The sequence below is a fragment of the Pocillopora verrucosa genome, chromosome 6 (assembly GCF_036669915.1).
Source record: "Pocillopora verrucosa isolate sample1 chromosome 6, ASM3666991v2, whole genome shotgun sequence".
In the NCBI taxonomy this organism is placed as follows: domain Eukaryota; kingdom Metazoa; phylum Cnidaria; class Anthozoa; order Scleractinia; family Pocilloporidae; genus Pocillopora; species Pocillopora verrucosa.
This window is the reverse complement of record NC_089317.1, coordinates 10,405,153-10,423,853: the sequence shown is the minus strand read 5'-3', so window position 1 is coordinate 10,423,853 and position 18,701 is coordinate 10,405,153. Positions and strand designations below refer to the sequence as shown.

The window sequence follows — 18,701 nt, the reverse complement described above, 5'->3', positions numbered from 1 at the left end:
TGGCAATATGACCTGGATGCAAGACTACATCCACTGACTTATGAAAGATAAGGAAACCTTACATAAGGTGGGGATTTATTTACACTTTGTTATATTTCTTCATTTCTGTTTTATTTCCAGTGTAATTAAATTAAGTCAGTAAAAATAAATAAATAAACAAATTTGACCAGCCTCAATTATCATTTGCTATCCGCGGGTCAAAGGAATATCTTGTAATATGTAAGAAAATGAAAAATAAAAGTGTGAAAGTGTGTGTGTTTCAAGGACAAAGGCTAATAGCATGGACTTGATTAAGGTGAATTAAATGATTCAAAGGAAACACAAGAAGATTAAAACCCCCATCTTGTGAGAGAAAAACATGCTGGATAGTTCAATGCACCACTTTGCTATTCTGACTTGTCCAACATTAAGCTTGCTCCAAAAGCTAACTAATTTTGAGTTTCCTTCATGTATCCTCACCCTTATTACCTGAAATGGAGGTTTTCTATATTCTTCTGCAAAGCAGGCTGCTCTGTTTTCTCCAGATCATGGTGTTTCCTGCAACTCACTTCACTTTTTATGCAAAAATTAGTAATTTGTTTAAAACTATTGTATTCATGCTATACTTTTGCATCATTTAACCCTTCAGCCCCTGGGAGTGACTAACAACTAAATTCTCCTCACAGTATTACCCCTGAATGAAACAATAAGGTCATGAGAACAAAGGAAATGATCACCAAGTTAAAAACCCATTGATTGTTGAACAAATTCTCCTTCAAGTGCAATTGGAAATTTATAGAGAATAGAATAGAGAAGATGCAAAATGATCTCAGGGTGTAAAGGGTTAATCAATTTGAGGCAACAAAAGTTTGAAAACAAATTGACCACTTGTTTTCTGAGTTGTTTTAAGACCTTCTTTTGTTACTCACAAACAAATGTTGTCCCCTCTGTAATAAATTTCATATCCATTGTCATCATCCTCTAAAGCAAATTGTTGCAATTTATCGACATGAAAATTTACAACAAGCAGCTCAAAGCAAACGTCAACGATTTCGTCGTGTAGACTTTTCTTTGAAGTCTCAATTTACCTATGATTCTCCCGCTTTCTGTTTGCTGTGACTTAACATGTTGTGTCGACTCTTTATTTAAGCACCTCTCTTGTAAAGGAAATTTGTAAACAACTTTCGAAGTTGCAATTTTCACGGCGCACCTGTATCCTTCGCTTTCAAATGATTATTTAAAACACCAAACAAAATCATCCGAATTGATTTTATCAGCATTTATTAAGCATAAATTCTACACAATATAGAAGCTACAATTGATAGTACTTCAGTATCAGCGTGACAAATACCCATTTCTAAAGGACGTTGCAGAGAGAGTCGCGTCACTATTACAAATGGAACGACCACGCCTCACCATAGATGGACAGCAAAATAGAAAGTTAAGGGCAACTGTCTCGCACTGATTAGAACTGTTTGCAGTAAATATAAATGCCATTATTATAACTGTAGTTACTGTAAATAAGCTTATTAATAAAGTGAAGCAGCTAATAGGCTACCATATCTCGTAATTCCTGAGTAAGAACCTCCCTCTGAACAACAGGTGATCACCGGTTTGGATTTTAATTCAATCCGAATTGTATCTTTCAAAGGATCGGGAAGGGAAACGCACGTAATCTTTGAACGATAAGAGCTCTCTCCAGGTCAAGTTTCGCCAAAATTACCACAGATCTATAATCTGGAAGTAAATTTCTCTAAAACAATAGGCAGGCTGCGCGATGTTCTTACTCCAGGTAACACTCGATAGCCACTGCTTGGCTGGTACAATGCCATGCAGTTTGAAACTGATAAAAACTTACTGACGTGGCTACAATATAGCAGTAAATCTACTGAAATCTAAACTTTTCATGAATATAAAAAAATTATTACCTTAAAATTAGCTACAACTTCATAGAATACAATGATTTAACATTTTTTTTTTCATCATAATCCTTCGTAACAGGAACTCGTTCAAATGATTTGCTATGATCAAAAACACTTCTACAGTAATTTAATGCAATAAATCGAGAAAAGATCTCTCATGTGTTCAATGTGCCGTGCAAGCACCTACAAACGTGTTCTAAAACTAGGAACTGATTCAAATTTTCAATCACGTGATTTGACTACAATCATCTGCTGTGTAATCACTAGTTATACTCATTATTTTGGTTATATTTGCGCCATTAAACACAGCATATACTTAGAACTGTTAAGAGTGGAAAAAAACTACCAATCGACTAATTCAACACTACAAAAAAGAAAGGTCTAAGCATATAAATTAATTCCTTCTTAATTTACCTGATGGCAAAATCAATAGTAAAGATTTTTTCAGTTCTTCTACCATTTAAACATTTGAGAAAGAAGATACACCCATACTAGACAATTATATTAAAAAAAATCAAAGAGAAATTACGCTTAATTTATCGAGGAAAATTCACATTACGATTAATCAAAATAAATGGAAAGACAAATCACAATCACAAAGAAAAATATGCCAAGTGCAAAATTCCCAAGTAAGCCTTACCCTCCCCATGCTTGTCTCCTACTTCTTTAGCTATTTTAAGATGTAGGTTCTGGTACTCTATGGCTTTTTTGAAATCACCCAGACTGTCATAAGCATTGCCAAGATTGCAATAAGCCTTACCCTCCCCATGCTTGTCTCCTACTTCTTTAGCTATTTTAAGATGTAGGTTGTGGTACTCTATGGCTCTTTTGAAATCACCCAGTATTATGTAAGTATTATGCTCTTACGCGATACTATATAATGATATTATACTCCAAACATCCTCATATAAAAAAAAAATCAACAATTAATGATTCTACCCTTGACTAAAAATAGCGCTGAAATCTTAAGAGATTATTTGAACGGGGAAACATAACAAAAAAAGTGCCTCAAAAGACAAACCCACACAAAATTTCCCAGATCTTTCACTGAAATGGTTTTTTCACAAATTTACTAATTAAAGGAAATAACCTTCACATTAGAGGCGCTCGTTTATATCTACGATCTGCTCCAATTTCACCAAGAAAGAAAGACATGGAAAGAGGGTCATCACATTCGACTCGCCACACATCCTTGCACATCTCGAATCGGATATTACGAATTTTTCTACTAAACTGCGGTTTTTTATAAAATTTACTCACCCAACAAATTATTGGATAAATTGTGGGATGTTTAAAATAATGTGAAAATCAATTGCTTAGCCACTAGGTAGCACCATTTTGTGATTATTAGGAAAAAATACTTTTAAGTTGCAGCGGTTCCGCTAGAATATCTATTCTAAATTTTTATACGCTAAAGAGCTAATTAAAGGAAAAATTGAAAGCTCGCTGAACAAGTTCAACCAGCTGTGCATACAAAACTGCTGAAGTACATTCCACTTTCCCAAATTAAGCAAAAACTGATTTACTGTCAAGCTTAGAAAACAATGCTCTTCAAGAAAAAATGTTATTGTGCCGTCAATGGGAAAACATTACCAAGCTGAGAGCAACATAGCTGAGTTTGTGGTTCTCGTATTCTTACGGTTCTTGATCTCCTAAGCACTAAAATTGTAAACATTCGCGAAGAATCAAAGGTGTTCAATGTTTTCTAAGTTTGAGGAATGAACACAGATACTTGACAAAAAAAAAAAAAGAAAAAAAGACTTAAAATTGCTTCCGGGATTTCTTTCTTTCTTTTACGAAAAGGACGTGGTATCGAGTGGTTATTTTTCATACGTTGCTACATGGAATGCGCTCACGTTAATATATTAACCAAACTAGTTTTGTTTATCGCGAAGGCGAAAATTAGGTCGTCGAAAATGAACTAAATTAAGATTTTCCTGAATAGGATGATGTGAACTACGACTTTTCTGTAGCTTTATAGTGGTACTTCCGGCCGGCGATAAGACGCCACATGATTTGAAACTTCTCACATTTTTGAGAACAAATTTAAATCTATGCATTATGTTTTTCCATGTAGCAGAATACTTCAGCAGTTTTGATAGCATCTGAAGGAACAGGCACATAGAGAAAAAACGGTACAGCTCATAGGTACTTAGCCCTAAATGCACGCGAAAAGAGCGTTAAAAAAAAAGCGAGCAAGCGTTTAATTTTTTCAAGCGCACTCAAAAAACGCGCGTGAAAGAAGCTCGTTAGTATGTATGAGGCAGTCTTTTGTTTTACCCTTTTTGTAACTTTGAATGGTGACTGAATTGCCTCCATTGTGAAGAAAAACACTCATTAGGACATAGAGTGCGACATTGTGGATAATTACGTTAAGTCTGAAAATGTGAGAGGTCCCATCAGTGACCAAGTGCTCACGCACGTGGCAAAGAAGAGGTTTTTCCTCTTTAAATGGTTGTCACTGCCATCAGCATGGACACTGAAAAAATTCTGGAAGTCGAACCCTTAATTAAGCAAAGTCATGGTTATAAAATATCAATCACTGGTGCAATTTGCAACACTTTTGGATGAAATTTCCGGTGGTATCACAGGGTTCGCACGGGCCTGGAATACTCCTTGAAAAACTGCTAGGTCCTTGAAAACTCCTTGAAAATGATTTTCTCCTTGAAAACTCCTTGAATTTGGAGAAGCAGTGCTTGAATTTTATGAAAAAGTCCTTGAATACTTGAGGATACAGTAAAGTAAGTTCATTTTGACATGAAAAGATTGAAAAGATTGCGTCAACATCTAAAATCAGTTGAGAAACTCATCGTCTCAAAAAACGGCCAAGCTTTTTATAGCAGGACAACTCAGTGTTTTTTGTGGAGTTTATATGAAATAATTCATATAAACTCCACATCATTTCACTGTACGGGAAGATATGAACTCAATAAATTGACCTCATTCCCAATGTATGGCTTCATAGCTCAGTTGGTAGAGCGTCGCACCGGTATCGCGGAGGTCACGGGTTCGAATCCTGTTGAAGCCCTGATTTTTTTTTTTTTCAGGCTTCTTCTTTCTAATTGCTTAAATTGGAAAATTTACTGCGACGATCGCATTTCCACTTTCAGTGTTTTTTATTCAAGGTATCTAAGTAACCGCGCCTTCGTTGGGGTATGCCAGGTGCATTGTTTAGCCCCCCTCTAGGCAAATGAAACCACGAGGTAAACGTAGCGCGAAGAAGCTGCGAAGTGTAAAATTTATTCGTCTCTGGTCCTGTTTTTTTGTGTCTTAAATGAGTTCAAAAGGTCAAAGAGGAAATTGCATTTACAATCGGCAGTGGGAACTTAATTCAAAGTACAAAGGTTGGTTGACTGCATTTAAAGCTGACAGGAAACAAGATTCTTGTGATGGCACCTGGCAAAGAAGAGGTTTTTCCTTTTTAAATGGTTGTGTCACTGCCATCAGCATGGACACTAGAAAAATTCTGGATGTCTTAAGCAAAGTAATTGTTTAGCAAAGTCGAATTCTTAAGCAAAGTCATTGTTACAAAATGTCAGTCACTAGTGCAATTCGCAACCCTTTGAATTGGACCCAGTTAATAATGAAAATTCTTAAAATGTGAAAGAAAGATCACCCGTGAAATAGCGCTGGAATCTGTGCTAAAATGCTAAATACAAGCTAAAACGCAATGTTTTCAGTAATATAAAATTAAACAAAGGGTAACACAAAAGACTGCTTCCTACATACTTAGAGCTTATTTCGCGCGCGTTTTTTGAGTGCGTTTGAAAAAACTACTCGCGTGTGCGCGCTTTTTCAACGCGTATTTAGGGCCAAGTATCTCTGAGCTGTACAGTAGCTGCATACATCCTCTACGATTTAATGTCCGCATACACAGTATCCGTACCACTAACACGTGGCATTGTTCCCTTCTGTCCACGACCAGTAATTTCACCAAGCTCAGCATACTGAAGCTCGCCGGGTTTAGGTGTCTGCCCGCGATACAAAGAAAAACAGGTTGTAATTGAACGAAACAGACAATCGTAGGTATTCTTCTAACAACGGTTCATCAAAAATAAATTTACTTTTGGAATGATGCAAGAGTCCAAAAGGAGGAGACTCGCTTTTTCGGTCGGTGGGTTCACGTACGCGAACAAGCAGAGGACTACGAATAGGTGTGTATCGTTGTGGGCGGAAAATGATTTGGAGTAGGCATGGTAACGAATGCTGTCTAACTGATATCAAACATCGACGCCCGTTGTCAAGCATGAACTTTTAACCACAACAATGGCACCACGCCTTGGTTTTCCATGGTAACTGACTTAAACAATTGCAAAATTTAAACGTTTAAATTTCCTTATCGTTCCTTTTATCAGTAAATGGCTTGGTGGAAGTATTTTTATAGTGCTTCCTTTCTCTTGTACAGACGCGCTCTAAAAGAAGTCCACACCACTCCTTACAGTCTATGAAGTATCGACTTTTGCATCTTAACTTCTTTACCAGCGGAATGCAGTCTTGAGTAAGTATAAATAATGGTACAGAGAAAAGTGATACAGGTGTTTGATCATTCGGTTATGAAACAAACTTTACTGGGATCTGGTCACAATCAAAAGGTAAGATCCGTTTACTAGAGCTCCTTCATTGCGGAACCTTACCTTCTTTTTCTTCTTGGTTTTATCGACCACTGCATATTCTGGAAGCTGCTCTCTCGGTGCACCTGCTTTATTCCCTCTTCTTCCCTCAGAACTCTTAATAGCAACTTCATAAGTCACTGAAGGCTCAGACGATGGATTGGAGGCTCGATAGTTGACATTAGGACCCGCAGCTGCGTACTGGTTGTCCGCTTCCCTACAATGTACAGTGACTTTTCTTTAAATTGAAACCCTCTGCTACCTTACCTCTGATATAAGGTTTTTAAAAGGAAATGGTTAAACAAAATGTTTATTCGCATTTAAAGAAATTTAAAACAAAGCTGAATAAATATACGTAAAGCGAAACAATCAAACAACCAGTGGTTGTCAACAAACAAAAACAAACGACTCCTAGGTAACAGAAAAAAAACAGCCATTAAATAACACTTACATCGCTATGCCTCGTCCTTCATCGGAGTGGACTTCTCACAGTAGCGTGTAAAAAAAAAAAAAAAAAAAAAAAAAAAAAAAAAAAAAAAAAAGCGACATACAGTTAGACGTGTTTGAAAATCTCTGACTTTTCCCTGACAAATATGAAATTTCCGACCAACTGAACTAACAGTTCTAATAAAATATAGGTCCTAAGAATGGCCTCCAACCTCGCCTTACAGCCACCCTCCCCACGAATTTATTTTCTTTGTTTTCAGCAAATCACATGCAGTGTATATGAGTTGGTAATTCCGAAAAAAGGCATTGATTTTCTTGGAAACCCAATATCAGCCAGTTGTCGTGCAATGAATAAAAAATATCCTTCCAAACCAAAATGTTTCATGTTGGATGAATTGTACCAAATACGGTTTGAATGTTAGAAAATTGTGAAAATAGAAAGAGGTAGGTGAACAATTTCATTCCTACACCACTCGAGCTTGCATTACAAGGGAAACAGTATGTTTATTAGCGTCAATCAAATATACTGAACAATATTCACAAGTAACATTGACGTCGCAAAATGTTAGGCGTTGTCATCTTTCATACAGAAGAGGCCAAGACAAGCTGAATGAGTTTCTTTCACTTGGGATTTCACTTTTCCATGACATCTCTTAAAGACGTACAATTTCTCTGACAAAATAAATTTTCCTGACTTTTCTCCACTTCCTTGAAAGTTTTTCCCTGACCATTTCCTAGCCTTTGGTCACCATGAAAAACATATGCATATTTTTCAGAATGACAAAATGTCGGGAGCCTGTAGGGCGTGTGCAATTTGCAGTTTCAAAAATAACAACTGCCTATTTATAACAAATTAAACAAAAAGGAAGACAACAGTGAAAACATATGAGGTACCGACCCTGAGACGGTGAACAAAGCCATCACAAGGTTCATATGTTCATACACGTCCCGCAGACTACTACAGTCGGCGATTTTGAAAGCGTCAAGTAAGTTACCATCGTAAGAAAGATGATAAATTTTAAACTCGGTAATGTAATGATCCCAGAAGAAATAAGTTTCGTGTCAACAGACTTCAGTCTCTACATGACCACATCTCTGACAAGTTGGGATGTACAGTGTATACGAATGCTTCATGGTCCATAATTTCAAAGAAAATTATGTTCATTGATAAAATAATTTTAGAATATGCCAAACAAACATTTCATTATCCCCGACACCCTAACTACAAAATCGATTAAAATTGGTCTACAATCAAAAGATAGATTAAAATGGAAAATACTCACCCCTTGGACGCTTTCCATTGTTCACGGGAAGAGAGCATGAGCCTTTCTTTTTAACAAGTATGACCACTAAAACCAGAAAGATTACTACCGCTAACACAATGATCAAAATGATCCACCAGGCGAACCCTACGAGACACAAACCGTCAATGATTCAAGATAAGTACAGCTAAGTGTAATTAGCAATCTAGAAGCTACGCTTTCTATCACTATGTTTGGACAGGTGATATTTCAATGAAATCATGAGTGAACTGTGTAAATATTTCCTTAAGAAATTGTTCATAGTTCTGGAAGTCCCACTGAGGCATAACCTGGTTTCACACAGGGTCTAATGACTGTCACCTGAATGCTATGATAAGGTTTTCAAAATGTTACCGTTAAACAAACTGTTCAGTCGCATTCAAAAGGAATTAAAAGAAAAACACGACTGAATATACACGTACACCTACATGGTGAAACAGACAAATAAAAATAAGAAAGCATGGAAAACTAAGTGTGGAAGTGATCTTACTGAACAGCTATCCTCTCACTGTTGTAAAGATATTAACGGTTCGTGAGTTTAGCTATGGAGCAATAACACAGACAGCTCACGAGCTGTATTCGCTCTCTCTCCCAATAGTTTTGAGTCACAATATACGTTATAGTTTCTGCAAAGTCATATGTCTTATTCCTTGTAAAAAAATATGCAAAAAATTTTTCAGCACCGAAAACTGTAACGCTCGGGTAGAAAAAGAGCAAAGTGACCTTCTCTGTTATAATTGTCATAATAGCAGATGTAATTTTGGCTCAGGAATCAAATAGAGGGATAAATTCGTATTCAAGATTAAAAAAGGTGCTGCTTCAAACTCTTGTTAGCCGTTTCAACCATCTCTTTCGTACAAAGCCACAGTTTGTCTTCCTATAACCCTTCCACATAAACCAATACGAGTCACTGCCTTGGCCAACGCATTAGCAAGCTATTCAAGGCAAGACAAAACGAAACATCTTTCGTTGATATTTTTGAAAATGCAGGTCATTAATACCTGTTCTAAGAACTAACAGTTGGGGTGCCCAACTCTACAAATTTGCGGATAGATTTTTCTCGCGTGAAAAGTTATCATTTCAAGTACGATTATGTTGTTTCTTTTGCTTTAGACATTTTAAATAAGTTTAGAGTAGATGATTTAAGAATATAAGCACAGTGAAACTTAAAGCCAAAGGTGGTCACGAAATTAAATCAAAGTGATTCTATGGCGAGCTTGTGGATATCTTGTGCAGAATATATTTTGAACATACAGAGATTTTATAAAAATTGATAGAATTTGGTCTAGATTCAAAAACGAGATTAACATGTGAAATACTTTCCATATAAATCCTATTTATTTATCTTCATCTCCATGTTTCAAGAAAAGGACCACACCTAATTAGAGAACCATACTCCTTACAAGCAACAAGAAGCAGAATGGAGCAATCACAACCCATAACTTTGCCTGGATGGCTGATATTGTTCACGAACTTATGAAATTATGTTACTATGTAATTCTTCTATTGGGGGTTGTTCATATCTGCTCTAAATATCCCATTATGTGAATGATCTACATCTGCTACTTGATTTCGTAGTTCAAATACACTGCTCGTAAGCTCTAAGGCTAATTTAGCGATGTTAGTGAGATAGAAAGACATCAATCTTCCTTTAAGCAGATGAAGCAGAAGTTGGCAATGTCATGGCAGCAATGGGGTCTTAAGAGTAAATCGAGTTTTGGATTTCGAGATAACTGAATCCATAAATGAGCTTCAAGTGCAAATATAACCAGTAATTGTAACTTATTATTTAAAAAAGGTTATCACTGGTGTTTACAATTGCCCCTACCCCATAATTTTACCCTAGTAAAGTAAAGTGTATTATTGTAGCTCTTGTTGTCATAGTTATCATTATCATTATACAGAAAGCTTTCAGATCTCTGTAAAAACCTGCCACAGTAACAATTCTGCATAAACTATTGTAACTTTCAAAAACATGTTTCTCACCCCTAAAAACATGCTTCCAATCAAGCACATGGCAAGGGCATTCATTTATCAACATGCAAAAATTTCATAGGAAGTGTTATGAAGACTTACCCTCAGAGGGACCATCAGTTGGTGTTGGGGTTCCTCTACTTGTTGGTCCCACATCAGGCCTTGTCCCTTTTATGGCACCCACACTAAACTCTCCCAGCTTTCCATCTTTCACAGCATCATTAAGTGTTATGAGAACATCTTGTTCCTTTGTAGTGGAGTTGAATGTTAGTGCAAGGTCAACAGTGATACTTCCACACCTTAAGACAGACATTAACTGAGGGTTAGAGTGACATGAAATGGGAAACAGATAACAAAAAAGCAAATAATACAATTTCTAAATTTAAATATTTGGAAGCGAGAGCAACTGGCAATCGTCTTAATCCCATTAACTCCCATACCTCACACCTATCAACTGCACTCCTTGATAGCCAGGTTTATCGGCAAAAGCCTCCTCAAGCTGCAAGTAAGTAATTAAATCATTTGTCTTAAAATGTTAGTGTACATGTATTACACATATAAGAACAAATGAGGATGACACCAAATACATGTACATCATGTATTAAATTGATAATGGCTGTTTTACTGAGAATCAGTCTCTGAGTATTTATCAGTTGTTTCTACAGAAAGCTACTTCAATGAATAATTGTTCTTCTTCCTGTCACTTGCCTCTTATTTTATAAATTTGGAAAGAAAGCAACAGGCCTCTTATTGCCTTAGGCTAACACTAAATAATAAGAATATTGTAACAAGCTTTGAAGTTCAAGATTTGACAGAATTCTGACAGACTGCATACAATCTAGGAATTCAAGAAACACTGTAAAATTAAATGAAATATTCTCCACACATTCTCCACGAGCCAAATTTCCTTTCAATCACAATACTGCCAGCACATCAGTCTCTGACCCTGAAGTGACCAACACTCAGTGACAACTATAATTAATAATTTAACAGGTTAAGAGAAGTTCAACACAGGCACACAGTTTATTTGCGACAAAAAAATCTGTCCATGTAAGCTAGTGTATGTTAAATTAATAGCTTTGAGAACAATATCTAGGTTATATGTACATTAACTCACTGGTTTTTTTAATTTCTCCAGTAATAAGGATTGGTTGTATTTTCCATCTATACATGTTTCACTTGTGATGACAATAGTTATGTTAATCACATTTCCTCCAATGTCTGTGAAGTAGGAGAAAAATCATTACTACAAGATTTACTCAATCTTTTTATTGCTAAAGGTAATCTGTTTGAAAACCAGGGTTTTGTAAAAGCTTAAGGACCATTCTAGGGTTATTCAACATCAGAGACAATTGACACCTCTGTTTCTGCCATAGCTTACATAATCCCGGGCATTGGTCAAATTCTCATCATATTTCTTATCTGTGGATTTTGTTCATTGCTCATTGAATGACAGATTTTGTTGTTGTCTTTTTTTTCTAAGCATGAACAAGAGAAACAGTCTGGCAAAAATTTTGAAAATGTTCTTATACTAGAGCAAAACAATTTAGGGGAAAAGTCAGTTGCTCATTTCAAACTGACTTTTTGCTTTCAAATTCAAGTGCATGGCTTTGAGGAAAATATAGAGATGCAGCAAGGTGTCATCTGGCTTCTCTTGCTTTAATGAAAACATTACAAAATTGATGTACACTGTAAAATATGCAAGTCCTAAGTACTTCAGCTTACGATGACTAAAAGATAAAAAAACTAAAACCCCATCTCCATTTTCCCAAAAAAACATTCCACACAATTACAATTTTTCCTGTACCTTGTCAGAAGCCCTGACTATAGTTTTTCCCCAACTTTTGATACTCATCTCTGTGTAAGCCATCTGAAGCTTAAACTACTGCACTGCTTTCTTTGTATTTTACATGTAATACATATGCAATAATCAATATTGTGTATATACATTGTAATTATTTAAAGGAAACAGAGAGTTATCCACAGACAAAGTAAAAGCTATTTGGGCTTTTACAACCCAACAGACTAACCCCTGGTTCAACTCTGAGAACAAAATGTCATGTTGGCACATGTATGAAGATAGAGCTGTTAGATACATGACTACAATGTACATGTGACTTACAAACATTGGCAGTTTTTGAATCATTTCCATGTACATTGGCCACTCTGCAGGTATAGTTGGCATCATTAAGGACTTGTGAAATATGAAGAGTATTCTTGTCACAACCTTGTTCTGAGTCACATGGAATCCAACTGTAAGTAGCTGGAGGGTTTCCTTCTGCTTCACATATAAGAGTTACACTTTGTTTTACGCCCACAAAATATTCAGTTTTAGTTTTAACAATCTTGGGTGGATCTGTAGATCAATTTTGAAAGTAAAAATCAGATTATGAAACAGTATCTAGTACACAAATATACACAGAGTCAATTGTCACCAAAAGGGAACAAGTACATCTGACACATCAATCCAAGTAAATGACAGCACACATTACAACACAAAAGAGAAATGGAAAGTGCCTATCTTTTTAGCAACATGGTTAAAATTTTTTCAATGCATACTCACAAGTGACATTCACATGAACTGTTTGGCTATCTGCTTCACCAAAACCATTATATGCTATACAGTTGAAAGTTCCTGAATCATTCCTGCTAACTTTTGTTATAGTCAGCACCTTTCCTACTTGAAGCACACTATTTCCATGATTCCCTGTCTTCTCTTTCGTCCAGGTGATGTTTGCTTCTGGTTTACCGGATGCTTTGCATGTTAACTGCAAGTTACCACCTTCAAGAACAGTTTGTTCACCTCTAATTTGATGGATTTTTGCTGGAACTGATAGCAGAAAATTGCATGGAAGAAAAAAATGTAATACACTTGAATGACATTTAAGAAAATGAATGAAACTTTTTAAAAACATGTTTTGACAGTTCTTCTGTCATCTTCAGTTCTGAATAGTACAAAGTACAAAGTTGAATTTAAAGTGTGTACCAAAATACTGATTGGACAAAACAAACAATGGTAACAAAACAATGTATGCATTTACCAGTACAAGGAAAGTTTTAAATTAACATGATAAAATTGGTGATTAAGTGTAGGTCTCTCCCATTGAATGCGGATAGCTTCTTTGATTTTACATGTAGCCATTGAAAACATACAATGAAGAGCATCAAAAATAGTTTTTGGTCAAAAACAGACAAGATGTACAATAAAGAGAGATGCAAATTACTGGGTTGGAGGACACTTGAGTGTTGAGGAGAGTACTACACCTAATACTCCTTCTTTGTGAGGATCAACAAGGAATGGAACAAGTTGCCCAACCACCTTTTGTGAAATGATAAGTGGATGATCGTTAATTGATTATGTAATTTACTGTCCACTTTGTCAAACTTTTTATGTAGTATTTCAGAGCCATTTTTGTGTGTATGTCTGACTCCACCACTTTATCCAAATGATGTTGGTTCCAAGTGTGAAGAAGAATATACATAAAATTCTAATTCAACTGAATCAGTTGCTACAACTACTCATCAACATATCCTGTCCTTAGGAGAGGGCCCAAGAACAGATTTATTTTTCTCTCTTATTATTTCATAATGATTTTTTGCCAAATGTGGGAAAAAGATTTAGAGACATATGATTTTGCTTACACACTTTCAGCACTCCAGAGAATTATAGCAAAACTGAGTGGAACAGAACAAAAAGATAGCATCAAACCATTTCATTTCCTTCTTTCTCATTTATCAACAATGTAAAATCTATGTGAAATGGGTTCTAATCTACAGCCTACAATCTGAAAAAAAAAACAACTGTAAAATATAACCAAATTTATCCCTCAAAGAAGGAATTCCCCTATTATGTGATCAAAAGAGGTATGATGAGATTTACTGATGGAAGGTCACTTTTCAGTAATAAAATATTTGCTACGATAACATGTACATCTAAAAATTTCTTAATCCTCCACAATTACCCATCACACATCCACTTTGATTTTCTTCCTCACACCACAGATGCACTGTTACTGTACTTGTTTATATACAGTCAACAGCAACCATGATACAAATTCCCTTGTGGAGTACGCAAAATGATCCTAAAGATACTTGAATAAGCCATACATATATACATTTAGTAAAGCAACAAAATAAACACTCACCTTTTATGATGACACTAATTACATCACTCCAATCCCTTACATCAGTGCTCACAATGCATGTGATTTCCTTTCCATCAGCAGCTGTTGCATTGTGGATTATGAGTGTGGCACGATCATTAGGACTGATGCTAAATTGTCCTTGAAAGACTGGAAATAATCTAACGGCTCCAGATGCAGTTTTAGTCCCAATTAGGTCATTGCCATCTATTTTCCAAGACAAACGAAAAAGTGATTCACCAGATAAGGTAAAGTCCCATTCCAAACGCAACTCCGAAGAACTACCATCTAAAACTTTGAAAGTTGTACGAACTGAGATGTCTGTATTGCTAACTGGACCACGTTGTGGAGAAGGAAGAGTCCATGTGATGTTTGCATCTACAAAGAAAGTGACCAGTTAATACAACATACAGTAAGGCCAGGTTATCTGTCTGAAAATTGCAATATCATTATGTTACAATCAAACACAAACAAACACTGGCCAAGAGGGATGAGTTCAAAATAGACATGAACAATGTACTCATATAATTGTACATATATAATATGTAAAAGAAAATGTCAATAATAAAATCATTCTCAAGAAGTTCAACATTAACACAATGTATTTGGTCTCAGCTGGTCAGGTAAAAACCAATTTATAGTATGTGCAAATATGTGGAAAATTGCTACTCATAAAGCAAAACACTGAGGTAGCTATCTTTTGGCACACTCTTCACAAGGACATCCCTTCAGGCAACTTTAGCTTGTTCATGTACAACCTTGTTCATTTGTAATGTGCGGAACCTGAAGCTAACAAAAAAAATTTTATGAGGACTCCGATATGCAAATAATCACTGACACTTACTCACTCACTCAAGTGTAGACACTGTGGTAATTAGTTGTCCTGAAATTGCCAAAGTGTGATGCCATCATCTTGGAAAAATAACAATGCAAAAACGACCGCCAGACTTAATACAGTGTAGACTTAGCATTGTTGCTTTTAATGCTACCTTTTAGGTAAAGCACATACTCTAATACCGTGAATCACTTCAACTTTTTACTATCTACTGCAAAACAACAACCATGGGAACAATGCAAGTTTATTGGCTGATTGATTTAATTCAATTATCTTATGTAAACATTGGCAGCTGGATCAATCAGTAACTTTTTAGTGGACGAAAATAATCCTGTGCTTTTCTCATAAAAGTGAACTTGGGATATTCATTGCCACATATCTTTATTCTTATTAGAAAAACTTGTGTTCACATAAAAATGCATTCTGAAAGCAAGAGAAACCTTGTAAACAAAGATCATCACATTACAATGCAAATATTTATCAACTATAAAGCGACTGTGAGGTAAAATATGACATATATGTAGAAATGGAAAATAGTGGAATTTGGCTTGTGCAGGTAACTAGTGAAAGGCACTTGTAAAAAAACACCATATAAAAAAATTGGGTCACTCCTTTATGTTCACAACTTAACCGCTAAATTAGTTCTAAGTCCCAGATGATCATGTCTACATGTACTTTTAATATAATTTGGCAAGGTTTGCCCCTCACTTGATAATAAAACTAACAAGATTGATGAGAATTCCTCCAAAACTTCCAGATGTTATAAAAATTACAATAAAGTATAAATGCAGGCACAGGTTGTTGTTTTGTTTATTCAGATTTTTTCCTTTTGTAAACCTATAACTAGTTAGGTAACTGCTTGTATTATGTATATGTTTATAATCTGTTAAATACTTTTGCTTGTCAGCAATTGGTCTAAATGCATCACCTGACTGAAAACTCACCAGAGGAATATCCACAAATAAATTATTCACCAATTTCAAACCCTTTGTGCACTATGATAAGTTTTTGTTTAACTTCAAGATGAAAGAGCTTTTTGTGGCTTTACCAAAAAGGGACATGTCTGTTTGTTCATAGTCATGCCAGAGAACAATGAAGAGTGAACATTCCACTCACCAACTGCTCAGCTGTTTTTAAAAACCTTTTCGTTCCTGTTTATCTTAGAACAGATAATGTCCATGAACAAATATCTGCGCACATTTTCACACCAAACTGAGGCTATTGATTTTCCAATAGTAATATAGATGTGATTTCAATTGTAAATGTAGAAGTGTAAGTTATGTTTAACTTAGTGCGTGTCAGTTTTGGTAAAATACGATAAAAATTTTAAAGTAGTGGCGTAGTAATGTTAGAGTTGGAAGTTATGTTTGGTGTACTGAATAAATAAAAAAAACCCTATTGAAATAAAAGAAACCAAAAGAGAGGTAGACGTAAGTGAGTAAAAAATATTTTCTAAAGCCAACCAATCAAGTTTGTAATCTGCTATCACACATAAAGACTTCTCTCTCAAGCTCAAACACCAACATATTTATCACTAAACTATGCGAAAAGGTCTGGTAAATTTTCAGAACTATAGAAGAAAAGAAAAATGTATATGCACACTGATATGCAGCATATTTACACTTCTGAAGGCTTCCAAGTTTATCGTATTGATATCTAATGGAAAATATCATCGGCCTTGATAGATAAAAATGAAAAACAGCACAGACTAGCAGATATCCATTCCCCTATTCACCCAGCTCCTGATTCTTCTCAATAATTGACGGTTATTTTACTCCGATTATGAAATAAAACGAAATATCTCATATGGCTTAGAGTTCAATACCCCTTTTAATAGAAATTCATGGGAAAATATGAGAGAACCCAGGTTTGGAGGAAAAGAGTAAAGTTTGGAAGAGGAGTCATTCGTGGTAGAATATTATAAATATCAACTTGATAATTCTAGACACGCTAGCATTCATAAATTCGTCTTACTTGACACGGATTTTATCAGTAGCAGTAATAATAAAACGTGCATAACTCACTGTTTTTCTTTTTGACTTTGGCGAACATACGTAACTACACAAACTGTATGGCAACTGAAGCTGTTGAAACAGGACGTTCTCAAACAGTACAAAGATTCTTATGATTAAGAGAAGATACTCACCTACTTTCGAGACAAGAAACTGAACATTAACGAGCAGAAATGAACACCATATCACTGGAAACGACTCCATAGCCTGTAATCATCCAGAAGTCTGTTTACCACGGTTTCCAACGGAGGAATAAACAAGGAAGTATGCAGTAAAAATTCGCCCAATATGGACCTTGGCCGCAGCTTCCAAATTTGTAATAAGTACGTCATAGGACAAGCTATGAAATGTCCTTACTATTAACATACCGGAAGCGGTTGGGGATGTCACCAACCAAAATAAGCCAAATCCCAATCTTGGCTAGTCTCACATCCTTTTTCCTTCATAAAATAGCAATGCAGTATTATTAAAACCCTGTTATTTCCTGAACTAAACAATGTGAATGAATGAAAATAAATATTTGGCCATAAAACTCGACATTCCAATTTTTCCGGGCCATGAAATGATTTTTTCGTGAACTATTATCCCTTCATAATCGAAACCGAAAGACATATTTTGCTTCTTGTATCATTCATATATATAAAGCCATGTTGAATAAATATGACAATTTACGGTGAAATACCATCTTTATTACACGAGTAGCATTGTCCGGTCGCTGGTATAACTTGGTTGGGTCGGTGAGGGCTATGTAAAACCGACCACTTCGCCAGTATCACAATAGAAAACATCTAAAATTATCTCACCCGCGTAGCTTTTCCTTTTAATCAGTTAGCATGACGTTTGCGATGAAAAGTTCCTCTGAGGACCAACAATTCATAATTTAACTTGCCCTTGCGGTGCTATGAGGAAAAATGCTACTGAAATTACAATTTCCGCGTCATGCTAAACCATCAAACAAAATATCCATGTTCCCTTTTTGAGGATATGTTTAATGAAAAATTATCCGTATATAAACCATTCTTTCGTTTTCTATACCTTGTCGCTCACGCACTCGAAGACTTCCCCATTCGTGAAAGTGATAATAAAAGCTCGTGACTTTTAACCATTTCACGCCCTAAACATGTGAGCGGAGTCCAATATTTGACTTGATATCAAAGTGTAACGTAAAAATAGAAGTATATAGGTGTAGCATTATTCGGGTCAAATCAGTAATGGACTCCTGGTCAAACTAAGAACACAAACTTTATTTCTCTTTCAATTTCGTAAAACATAGTTTACTCTTTATTCAAAATGATTTGCAAATCCAGGCTTTTTCTCCACAATCACTTACTAATTATGGCAGCTCTATGCAGTAACCGATCAAGTCGCCCGAAAGTCATCTCGCTCGAAGTCATGTCGCCCAAAACCAGAGTCATGTTGCCCGAAATTCATAGTCATGTCGCCCGAAATCCTAAGTCATGTCGCCCGAAATTTTATCGT

General features: G+C 35.7%; 1 protein-coding gene and 1 pseudogene across 1 annotated transcript; one reads left to right on the top strand and one right to left on the bottom strand.

Annotated features, from left to right (window-relative positions):
* The window catches only part of LOC136281855 (uncharacterized), a 418,311-nt pseudogene that overhangs the window by 397,545 nt on the left and 2,065 nt on the right, over nt 1-18,701 (top strand).
* LOC136281655 (uncharacterized) lies at nt 1,244-17,524 on the bottom strand. Its single transcript, XM_066168354.1, has 11 exons — nt 17,357-17,524; nt 14,379-14,753; nt 12,797-13,063; nt 12,356-12,589; nt 11,351-11,454; nt 10,674-10,732; nt 10,336-10,532; nt 8,242-8,367; nt 6,963-6,993; nt 6,536-6,728; nt 1,244-5,872 (listed from the first exon to the last, which is right to left on the bottom strand). The coding sequence occupies exons 1-11, from the start codon at nt 17,424-17,426 to the stop codon at nt 5,753-5,755; spliced, it is 1,776 nt and encodes a 591-aa protein (XP_066024451.1). The 5' UTR covers nt 17,427-17,524; the 3' UTR covers nt 1,244-5,752.